This window comes from Ammodytes marinus (assembly GCF_949987685.1).
Source record: "Ammodytes marinus genome assembly, chromosome: 12".
Taxonomy (NCBI): Eukaryota; Metazoa; Chordata; class Actinopteri; order Uranoscopiformes; family Ammodytidae; genus Ammodytes; species Ammodytes marinus.
The window spans coordinates 31,746,885-31,759,326 of record NC_137216.1 but is presented as its reverse complement, the minus strand read 5'-3'; the positions used below and the strand labels follow the sequence as shown (position 1 = coordinate 31,759,326).

General features: G+C 41.0%; 1 protein-coding gene across 1 annotated transcript; it reads right to left on the bottom strand.

Moving 5' to 3' along the window:
• Positions 1 to 1,663: 1,663 nt before the first annotated feature.
• LOC307258331 (uncharacterized protein) lies at positions 1,664 to 3,153 on the bottom strand. Its single transcript, XM_080037837.1, has 2 exons — positions 3,113 to 3,153; positions 1,664 to 2,873 (listed from the first exon to the last, which is right to left on the bottom strand). The coding sequence occupies exon 2, from the start codon at positions 2,862 to 2,864 to the stop codon at positions 1,983 to 1,985; it is 882 nt and encodes a 293-aa protein (XP_079893963.1). The 5' UTR covers positions 2,865 to 2,873; positions 3,113 to 3,153; the 3' UTR covers positions 1,664 to 1,982.
• Between the last annotated feature and the right edge of the window lie 9,289 nt (positions 3,154 to 12,442).

The window sequence follows — 12,442 nt, the reverse complement described above, 5'->3', positions numbered from 1 at the left end:
AGACAGGGGGGCAGACAGGGGGACAGGGGGGCAGACAGGGGGACAGACAAGGGGACAGGGGGGCAGACAGGGGGACAGGGGGACAGGGGGCAGACAGGGGGGCAGACAGGGGGACAGACAGGGGGGCAGACAGGGGGGCAGACAGGGGGACAGGGGGACAGGGGGCAGACAGGGGGGCAGACAGGGGGACAGACAGGGGGACAGACAGGGGGGCAGACAGGGGGCAGACAGGGGGGCAGACAGGGGGACAGGGGGGCAGACAGGGGGACAGACAGGGGGCGCAGGGAAACACTGGAAGAGAAATAAATCTTTAGGCAACCCCCCTTTAGGAACCGATAATAGGTGGACCAGTTTCAACATGTTTTATTTGACCGATCACTGATAAAATGAAATCATTAAAGTGCACGACTTTGACTCTGCTGCAGCTTTGTTCCCTCTGCTGAGTTTACACTCACCATTCTGACTGAGCTGATGAGCGCAAGCTGACATCAAATGTTTGTACGTGATATAGTTGCCAAGATATTTTCTGGCAATAAATGAATAATGGTCATAACTTGAACTGTTCAATCACTTCATGTGAAAACTCATGTGGGTGTGTGTCTTTCACAATCCCGATTCACCTGTCAATGCACCGTGCATTCCCCTGGAATGTTTCTGAAGGAAGAATAACTCAAACTGTCTGAAGAGGAAACAGCCCACAGCTTTAGTTCATGTTGCAGCAGGAATACAGAGGTTGAGTGTGAGAACATTATTTTACTGGATCTGCTTGAAAAAGTTGTTTGGAAAAAGAAAGAAATCTTTGGAATAGGACTCGTCACAAGTAGTGATCGCACAAGGACTGACTGAAAGATAACGGCAACAGGGTCAAGGACTTTTTTGTGAATTAACTCAGATATATGAATTAACTACATCTATAAATCTTTATAATCCCCTAACCCACTTCACCGGTGGGAATATGAAGGTGTATTGAATTTTGAGATCCTATTTAGTATAAATGTGCAAAAAAAATAGAAATTGGTTCATCCTAGCCTGAGAAAAGGCAGAAAGAGTGTTTTATGGTCTCACTGTCTAACCCTACATTTTACCATGTGTGTTGTCACACATGGGATTAATAGGACAGCTGGGCCAAGGGAAGACTGAGGGAAGACAGAGGGCCCAAATTGCTAAAAGTAACAATTTTACACTTCAAGAAAAAGTCTATTTAAATTTTATGGCACAATTAATCAATTTCAGAAAAATAAGTCAAAATCATCCTCAAGTAACTTACGAATTTCTTCTAAAGTGAAATGCCCAGCAGGTCTCCAGAGTTGGTTAACTGTATATTCTAGATGAATGGTGTGCACACACATGGAGACTTTTCTGTACAAACTATCAATGGTAATGATAAACAAATAATGTTTGATAAAATCCCTTTATGGGGAAACATGTCAGTGTATCTTTGAGCTAGCTTTTAGCCTAGCACAAAAGCAGGTAATAATTACACTGAACTAATTGGAACACATTGTATAACCTCTGCAACATGTCTGTCATGTTGACCTGCAGCAGACTAAACAATATGTTGCTTTATCAAGGACAATAACCTAAATAACTGTATATTTTGATTAGATAACTAGACGATGAAAACACTCAGTCTAAAATAAACACACTGAACATTCAACTTTGTCTTTTTGTTTTATTTATCAGCAGAAAAGTGCAGAACAAAGAGATACAGAGCTCAAACTTCATGAAAAACAGCCATTTGAAACAGTTTGATTAATTTGATTAACAACAAGTTTAACATTTAACCCAAACAGCATTGATACGTTCTGATGTCACCAGTAGTTTGACTGTTAGTAATGAATCACATTGTTTATATACTGTAGTAAAAAAGAAAAAAAAGGTTAAAAGAAGCGTTCACCAAAACTATTTTTTTACTTTTTTTGGGGGAACTGAGTGTGGAGGATTCTCAGCTGTGTTGGCATGGAGAAGGATTTCTCTGGCTCTCACTTTTTAAAGGCCAGGAACAGGGAGTTGCAGTTCCCTGCATTGAGATTTTTGTCAATGACAATGATCCCATTCTTCTCATAATCCGGGACAATGTTGTCGTTGACAATCAGGGTCATGGCTTCAATGGGATAGTCGCCTTTGTTTTTCTTGTACCACAGGTACACCTGGTCAGCTCCGCTCCGATCGTTGAGGTTCACAGACACTGATGAGTAGCCCTGCTGCTGATGGCTGGCACTCTCGCTGTGATTGGTGGAGATTTGCAGGTCAGTGAGTGCTCGCTTGCGTTCGGTGGTCTGGCGGTACCAGATGAAGACATAGGACCCATTGGGACCCCTGTTAGTATCTTCATCTATACGGATGTAGCCATCCCTGAAGTTGTCCTCGTCCACACCATAGGAATCAGTGGCATCGACATCACAGATGTAAGTTTGCTCGGATCTCTTCATCCAGATGTGGATCAAATCCCCTCCAACCCTGCGGTTCAGATCACAGGCCAGCCTCTCCCAGCCATTTTTTAGCTTCCGGGCTTCATTCCGTGCAGTTGTAGTGACAGAAAGGTCCTCTATGGGAGTATGGAACTGTCCGGACCCTCTGAAGAACCACAGGTACATTGGTCTGCATCCTGCTCCAGCCACAAGGCTTTTATCTATCTTACGGTACCCTGCTTTGTTCAGCCCCTCGGCCATGTCTTCGTTGAAGGACACTTGAAGCCTGGTGATTGCTCTTGCGCGATCATCTCCTGTTTGGTACCAAAGAAAGATGCGCGCTCCTCCTGTCCCCTCGTTCAGATTCTCATTGATTATGGTGTAATCTTGTGCTAAGAGGCTTTGCTCCTCATGTGCATTGATGGACACAGCAACGGTGGTGATGTAGGCCATTGTGGTTAACTGCAAACAAGAAGGAAGATCATGAGTAAACACAATATCACAGAGTTAGAAGTTTGACTTTTCAGCAAATACAAATATAACTTGTCAAAAATATATCACCATAATGACATTGGGAATAAATATTTTACAGCTGCACGCATACTGCCCCCATTTACACTATTAACAAAGATTATACTGGATGAAGGTCTGATTTAGAAATAAAGAAAAGTCTAAAGAAAAATAAAATCTTGAACACTTACTTGTCTAGTGACAGGGTGAATGCTAGGCAGGAAGAAGTCAACTGATGTGCTGAATTCTGATGTACCAACCAAGAGTCAGCCTCCTTTATATAGAGAAAAGAGATGCTGTGGCTCATTGTGTCATCCTTACCTTTTGATGAGTCATCCAAAACATGTCCTGAAGGTATCTGTCACCATGACATGTTTTATGAGTTCACGTATCCAATAGAATGTTCACCATTTTAATAACCTTATTTGGACATGTCATGATGCTTGTATGAAATAATAGTGGTAAAATATTCTATGTATAGCCAGTGCTTGACGTGGGGGAAACAAGTGCCAGTTCTCCCTTATTGACAGATTTGTACCGAGTTACATATTATCATTTTTGTTGTTGTAATGCCTTACATTACCGCGTTACAGCAAAACGTAATACATTACAGTAATGCATTACTTCCTGTAACGCGTTACTCCCAACACTGCCAACCGGTGAAGTAGGCCTTTGACTGACGTGTTACATGATGGGCTCAGCATTTCACTATAAACCACTTATTATATTATGAGTTTTATATTTAATAAGGTATATAGTAAAAATAATATAAAATATTACATTATGTCACATTATGCATTGACAGTATGCTCTCGCTAATCTGGGCCAAACTCTTTGACCGAATAGCAACAAATAGAGATTGTTTCATTGTGGATTAATCTGATGATTGTGATTATTTTGGTTATTTCTTATTAATAATAATTAATATTCCACCTATGGCCCGTCTAATGCGTGGGTCTATCTCTCAGACAATAGTTCAGCTGAGTCTCCTGTATGAAGACACTGAGCTCAGGACAGACATGACTTAAGTTACCATAGTTACTGCATGATCACGTATCCAATAGAATGTTCACCATTTTAATAACCTTATTTGGACATGTCATGATGCTTGTATGAAATAATAGTGGTAAAATATTGCATGTATAGCCAGTGCTTGACGTGGGGGAAACAAGTGCCAGTTCTCCCTTATTGACATATTAGCACCAATCAGCAAACCATCGTAAATTTCTGACATGTTAAAGTGAAAAGATTGAACAGCTGCTCCATTCAGGTGGTGAGCTGATGAGCGCAAGCTGACATCAAATGTTTGTACGTGATATACAGTATCTCACAAAAGTGAGTACACCCCTAACATTTCTTCAAATATTTCATTATATCTTTCCATGCGACAACACTGAATAAATGACACTTTGATACAATGTCAAGTAGTCAGTGTACAGCTTGTATAACAGTGTAAATGTACTGTCCCCTCAAAATAACTCGACACACAGCCATTAATGTCTAAACTGCTGGCAACAAAAGTGAGTACACCCCTAAGAAAAAATGTCCAAATTGGGCCCAAAGTGTCAATATTTTGTTTTGCCACCATTATTTTCTAGCACTGCCTTAACCCTCTTGGGCATGTAGTTCACTAGAGCTTCACAGGTTGCAACTGGAACCCTTTTCTACCCATTCATGACGACATCAAGGAGCTAGTGGATATTAGAGACCTTGCGCTCCTCCATCTCTCGTTTGAGGATGCCCCAAAGATGCTCAATAGGGTTTAAGACTGGAGACATGCTTGGCCAGTCCATAACCTTTACCCTCAGCTTCTTTAGCAAGCCAGTGGTCGTTCGGAGGGGTGTTTGGGGTCGTTATCATGTTGCAGTACTGCCCTGCGGCCCAGTTTATGAAGGGAGGGGATCATGCTCTGCTTCAGTATGTCACAGTACATGTTAGAATTCAATGAACTGTAGATCCCCAGTGCTGACAGCACTCATGCAGCCCCAGACCATGACACTCCAACCACCATGCTTGACTCTAGGCAAGACACACTTGTCTTTGTACTCCTCACCTGGTTGCCGCTCCACACTCTTAACACCATCTGAACCAAATAAATGTATTTTGGTCTCATCAGACCACAGGACATGGTTGCAGTAATCCATGTCCGTAGTCTGTTTGTCTTCAGCAAACTTTTTGTGGGGTTTCTTGTGCATCATCTTTAGAATAGGCTTCCTTCTGGGACAACAGCCATGCAGACCAGTATGATGCAGAGTGCGGCGTATGGTCTGAGCACTGACAGGTTGACCCCCCCACCCCTTCAAGCCCTTCAGCAATGCTGGCAGCACTCATACGTCTATTTTCCAAAGCCAACCTCTGTGTACGACGCTGACCATGTGCACTCAACCTTCGTAAACTGGGCCGCAGAGTGGTATTGCAACATGATAACGACCCCAAACACACCTCCAAGATGACCAGTGGCTTGCTAAAAAAGCTGAGGGTAAAGGTTATGGCCTGGCCAAGCATGTCTCCAGACTTAAACCCTATTGAGCATCTTTGGGCCATCCTAAAACGGGAGATGGAGGAGCGCAAGGACTCTAATATCCACCAGCTCCTTGATGTCGTCATGAATGGGTAGAAGAGGGTTCCAGTTGCAACCTGTGAAGCTCTAGTGAACTACATGCCCAAGAGGGTTAAGGTAGTGCTGGAAAATAACGGTGGCAAAACAAAATATTTACACTTTGGGCCCAATTTGTAAATTTTTTCTAAGGGGTGTACTCACTTTTGTTGCCAGCAGTTTAGACATTAATGGCTGTGTGTCGAGTTATTTTGAGGGGACAGTAAATTTACACTGTTATACAAGCTGTACACTGACTACTTGACATTGTATCAAAGTGTCATTTATTCAGTGTTGTCCCATGGAAAGATATAAAGAAAAATGTGAAGAAATGTGAGGGGTGTACTCACTTTTGTGAGATACTGTAGTTGCCAAGATATTTTCTGGCAATAAATGAATAATGGTCATAACTTGAACTGTTGAATCACTTCATGTGAAAACTCATGTGGGTGTGTGTCTTTCACAATCCCGATTCACCTGTCAATGCACCGTGCATTCCCCTGGAATGTTTCTGAAGGAAGAATAACTCAAACTGTCTGAAGAGGTAACAGCCCACAGCTTTAGTTCATGTTGCAGCAGGAATGCAGAGGTTGAGTGTGAGAACATTATTTTACTGGATCTGCTTGAAAAAGTTGTTTGGAAAAAGAAAGAAATCTTTGGAATAGGACTCGTCACAAGTAGTGATCGCACAAGGACTGACTGAAAGATAACGGCAACAGGGTCAAGGACTTTTTTGTGAATTAACTCAGATATATGAATTAACTACATTTATAAATCTTACAATATTAATAACCTATTTGAACCCTTCAGGTGCTATGAGGCGTTTGAGGGATGAAGCGGCGCGTTTGCTGCAAATGTACAATTCAACCAGACCTCTCTGTCTCTCTCTCTCTCTGTCTCTCTCTGTCTCTCTCTCTGTCTGTCTCTCTCTCTCTCTCTCTCCTCCCCCCCCCTCACTGTACTCACTGTATTACCATGAAGCTCACTGACTCTTTGACATAATCACAATAAGGAACCAATATGAAGTCAACATGTAAATTAGGCTACATGTTTAATAATCTGATGTTATAATTGATCCAAACCAGGGAAAAGGAAGATGGGGCACTTTCCATTATGGAAAAAATCATAATCACTATTATTTAGATTGATATTGTAATCGCGATTATTAAAGACAGTTATTCATTGACTTAAGAACATTATGCATTCATTTAACTTTAAACAAGGTTGTTTATTTTAACACCATGAATTAGGACATTAAATATAGGCGTCATTTGAAAAACATAAATAATAGCCTATGTCAAAATAATAAGGAATAAGGAATGTGCGGGAATCTGTCCTTTCTTAAGTCTCATGGCCATAGAGCACTGTGAGTGGACTTTAATTTAAATTATATTTATCGCCCAGCCCTACAAGAAGCATGACTTAAATTGGGCTGAACTAGAAACACATTTGCAGAGGTTTTAAATAGCTACATTTATTCTCAATCTTTATCATTTTGGCACTGGTGGTTTTCCTTTTCCGCTGGATAAATCTTCTTGGGGGGGGGGGGGCAAAACAATTCTCTCTCTGCAGGAAAAACCCTGACTATGAACCCAAACATGACGGCCAAGTCTGCATGGACTTTAACAACAAGTACAGCGAAGCAACGGTGTTCCCCTCCGCCAGCCGCGGAGTAACAAGCTGACTGAAATGCTCGTTAGCTGGACAGAAACCCCTAACCCCTCTTAAAATCCACAAATGTCTGGCCTTAACTGTTACATTGTCGCGACCTTTACAAAACTTGTTACACGTACTGACCCCCAAAGGCCCATTCTGAGCCAGGAAAAACCCTGATAGTATCCTCCGGAGCCGCTAACAACTGGGTTTGTTTGCTAATGCTATCCGGCAATAACTTGGTTTATCTGCTAAAGCTGCACATATTTACTGGATTAACCAGGAAGCCCATTCTCCTGACTCGAGCACCACCTGCCCTCCCACAAAATCAACATTTTTGTTCAACAAATTTGAAATTTGCTCTGGCGCCGGGTCGGGGGGGGGAGAGAGAGAGAGGGGGGAGAGAGAGACAGAGAGAGCGAGAGAGAGAGAGAGAGAGAGAGAGAGAGGTCTGGTTGAATTGTACGTTTGCAGCAAACGCACCGCTTCATCCCTCAAACGCCTCATAGCACCTGAAGGGTTCAAATAGGTTATTAATATTGTAAGATTTATAAATGTAGTTAATTCATATATCTGAGTTAATTCACAAAAAAGTCCTTGACCCTGTTGCCGTTATCTTTCAGTCAGTCCTTGTGCGATCACTACTTGTGACGAGTCCTATTCCAAAGATTTCTTTCTTTTTCCAAACAACTTTTTCAAGCAGATCCAGTAAAATAATGTTCTCACACTCAACCTCTGCATTCCTGCTGCAACATGAACTAAAGCTGTCGGCTGTTTCCTCTTCAGACAGTTTGAGTTATTCTTCCTTCAGAAACATTCCAGGGGAATGCACGGTGCATTGACAGGTGAATCGGGATTGTGAAAGACACACACCCACATGAGTTTTCACATGAAGTGATTCAACAGTTCAAGTTATGACCATTATTCATTTATTGCCAGAAAATATCTTGGCAACTATATCACGTACAAACATTTGATGTCAGCTTGCGCTCATCAGCTCACCACCTGAATGGAGCAGCTGTTCAATCTTTTCACTTTAATATGTCAGAAATTTACGATGGTTTGCTGATTGGTGCTAATATGTCAATAAGGGAGAACTGGCACTTGTTTCCCCCACGTCAAGCACTGGCTATACATGCAATATTTTACCACTATTATTTCATACAAGCATCATGACATGTCCAAATAAGGTTATTAAAATGGTGAACATTCTATTGGATACGTGATCATGTAGTAACTATGGTAACTTAAGTCATGTCTGTCCTGAGCTCAGTGTCTTCATACAGGAGACTCAGCTGAACTATTGTCTGAGAGATAGACCCACGCATTAGACGGGCCATAGGTGGAATATTAATTATTATTAATAAGAAATAACCTAAATAACCAAAATGATCACAATCATCAGATTAATCCACAATGAAACAATCTCTATTTGTTGCTATTCGGTCAAAGAGTTTGGCCCAGATTAGCGAGAGCATACTGTCAATGCATAATGTGACATAATGTAATATTTTATATTATTTTTACTATATACCTTATTAAATATAAAACTCATAATTTAATAAGTGGTTTATAGTGAAATGCTGAGCCCATCATGTAACACGTCAGTTAAAGGCCTACTTCACCGGTTGGCAGTTTTGGGAGTAACGCGTTACAGGAAGTAATGCATTACTGTAATGTATTACGTTTTGCTGTAACGCGGTAATGTAAGGCATTACAACAACAAAAATGATAATATGTAACTCGGTACAAATCTCAGTAACGCGCGTTATAATGCATTTTAAACCCAAAATTGACTGGTTTGTTGTTTTTATACAAATTGGCCAACACCGTGAGATTCGCAGAGGAGAGAAAAACCCGCGCTAATCTTACTGCTAGGAGAAGAAAACTCGATTTGCTGCTACAATTGATTCCAAAGATGCGCTACTGGCTTCCGTCTCAATGCCCAAGTTTAAGCTGTGCTGGGTATAAGAGGAAACCAGAAGAGACCACATCACTTCCCTCCTTATAACGGAGTGCCGCTCCCTTCCAACGGAGGAGCAGCTTCTGCGATCCGATTGCATGTCCCGAGTCCCGAGCCCTGATACACAGAGACATGTCGCTATAACTGAATGCGCAACTATGGAACTGTACAGTGAAGCAGCCGCCCCTCGTTAGTTTCAGTCTACAGCCGGCACAGTTAATATAACCACCGCATGGACAGCGTTTAAATAAAGCCTCTAATTTTTATTATCCTAAGTGCTTTGATGCAAATTATGAAATCTAAACATAACGGCGGCAGTGATGGTGCGTAAAGGACAGCGCAGTTGGCAAGCTCTCTTCAGCAATACAAGTGCAGGCTGAGCTTTTTTTTCAGCACCCCCTGTTGAGAATGTGTTCCCGCGGCTATGTGCGCGTCTGTTTTATGTTGGTGAGCCTGAGTAAGTAGCCTATATCAGAGAAGTTTCACATCAGGCCAGCCTATTATGTAGCCTGATGATGCGCCGAGTCCTTTTATTTATTTATTTATTTTTGCCTCGCACCCGGCCGAGAGTCAAGCAGCTCCGCAGGGCGGAGTCCGCCCGACAGCATGTCATTCAATAGGCTGCTGCATCCAAATCATCCCGCAATCACCAATTTGATACCAGAAAAGTTGCCAGCGTGTCTGTTTCTCCCCAGCGCACAGCAAAGGAGATATGTATTTAGGCTACTATTGTTATTATAAAATGTCACGCAAGAGAGACGATAAACAAACATAATGGTCAGTTATCATTTAGATTAGATGGCACGATGATAAGGCAGATTCTTTGGAACAACTAAAAAAGGCAAAAGTTGATGATGATGTGAACAACTTGTTTGTGCTTTAAAGTCGCCAGAACGCAAGAAACAAGTCTTTGAGGCTCACATTTTTTTTCAATCTACAGTAGTAGGCTCTAGCTCTATTGAAATTAATATAAATACCTAAAGATACAGTATTTCTATTATAAAATGTATTGCACCATGAGCCACAACTGTGACCATTATATTATATACTTGTGTTAGCCTTAAGCCTAGCTCAGTCATCATGCCATACCATGTCACCTCCTGCTGTGTAATGAGCTGCATTGAACACAAGAAGATCTATTAAGAACATCCATATTTCCTGTTATTTTGCAAATAATGCAAAAGTAATGTAAAAGTAGTAGTGTAATGCCTTACAATTCAAAGACAGTAATATTGTAATGTAACTAACTACTTTGAAATGACAGTAACAAGTAATAGATACCGCATTACGCTTTTGAAGTAACTTGGCCAACACTGCCGGTTGGAATATGAAGGTGTATTGAACTCGGAGATCTTATGTAGTATAAATGTGCAAAAAAATGTAAATCGGATCATCCTAGCCTGAGAAAAGGCAGAAAGAGTGTTTTATGGTCTCACTGTCAGGACCCTTACTGTGATGTCACAAGAAGGACACTGTAGGGTTAGACAGTGAGACCATAAAACACTCTTTCTGCCTTTTCTCAGGCTAGGATGATCCGATTTAAATTTATTTTGCACATTTATAGGGGAGAACGGGGTAATCTGAGCCACTTTTTACATTTGCTCCCCTCTAAGCGAGCTAAAATGATTTATCAATCAAATGTACACATTTCCCATTAATTCAGGATGTTTTCTAAAAATGGGCATTAGCAGAATTTTTTCAAGACAAAGGGCAGTGAAAATATGATTGTTTTAAAAAAAGTCGTCATGTGGCTCACTTTACCCCAGCTGTGGGGTAAACTGATCCACTTACTTTTTCCACTCTGAAACTACCATAACAACACATATTGTAACAGTTAGAATCCTGAAAGCTAGCCACACATTCCAGAACTAATGTCGGACTAGTAAAAGAATGATGGGGTTTGGTCAGTTAAGCAAAGCAAATTTTCTAAATACTTGAAAGTAACTCTGAACAAAATCAAGTAGAACATATAATAATTCAAAAGGTTTTAATAAGATTCAAATGAAAGATAGAACCAGTTAGATTAGAACACAGTCTGGGGGTCACAATATAGGACCCTTAGAACCAGCTAGTGTCTGGGGGTCAAAGCATAGGAAAATCAGAACCAGCGAGAACAGCCTGGGACTCAGAACACAGGAGAAGACCCAACTGGATTATAACATCAGCCTGTCATACTCTACAACTAGGCCTACTCTACATTCCAGCCCTGAAGGTTACAGGGAAAGAGGAGAAGGTGCTCTTTCCGTGTGGTTAGCCCAGGTCGTCTTCCTGGTGTATTTCCTTGGCATGATGGCTTTTCTACAATGTGTATGACATTAAAATAAAACATATGTCATGTAATATTACATAAAAATATGTTTAAGACTAAACTTAACTTGTGCCTCATGGTGGGGGAAAGTGAGACAGTGGCTCACTTTCCCCCACCACCACAATTTGAGAAAAAAACTACCGCTCTTAGCATTTCAGGCTAATGTTCAGTTATCAGCATCACATGGTTTCATATTATGTTGGTAGTTCATCAACACGTATGATAGAAGTTTTTCTACGTGAATACATTTGCTTTGGCACAACAGTTGATTAAGTTGACAGCAAGAAAATTTACTTTTACATGCAAAATACCTATTTTGGTGAAAAAAACATGCTTACCACAGCACCATGAGGTCCTCTCTTTCAGGGCCATGGGGAAATGAGAGGGGCTTGAAAACATATATCTCACATGACCAAAAATGTTTTCCGTTGCCTAGATACAGGGGGTGGCTCACATTACCCGATGCCTCAGATTCCCCCGTTCTCCCCTACTTCATTTTTATGAAGCAGGAACATATTTACAGTGTGATAATTGTATTACATTATAGAGTGAGTCAGTAATTGATGGATCTCTGGGGAAATGCCTTCAATGTAGAATGCAATTTAAATTTTTCCTTTATTTATCCTCTAAAGATCACTCGAGGGTTGACCCTCATTTACAATGTCGAGTAAAAATACAATACACATACAAAACACAATGCAAGTATACAACAAGCTGACAGAAAGACAATAACAATTAAAACAGATCAAATGAGCTGAACATTGACTAATCAAAACAGGTAAAGGTGGAGTGGGTCTGATTCAAAATAATATGTTTGAATTGGTTAACGGATATGAAGGTATTTATTTTAATTTGATGTTGTAAGTTGTTCCAGGAGTCAGGGGCACTGAAGCTAAAAGCTGTTTTACCAGGTCAGACTTGGCATGTAATGAAATCTTTCTTTCAACAGTGTTTACTGTAATTCAGGGCTCAGAGTGGATTATGGTGTTTTTGCCACTTCA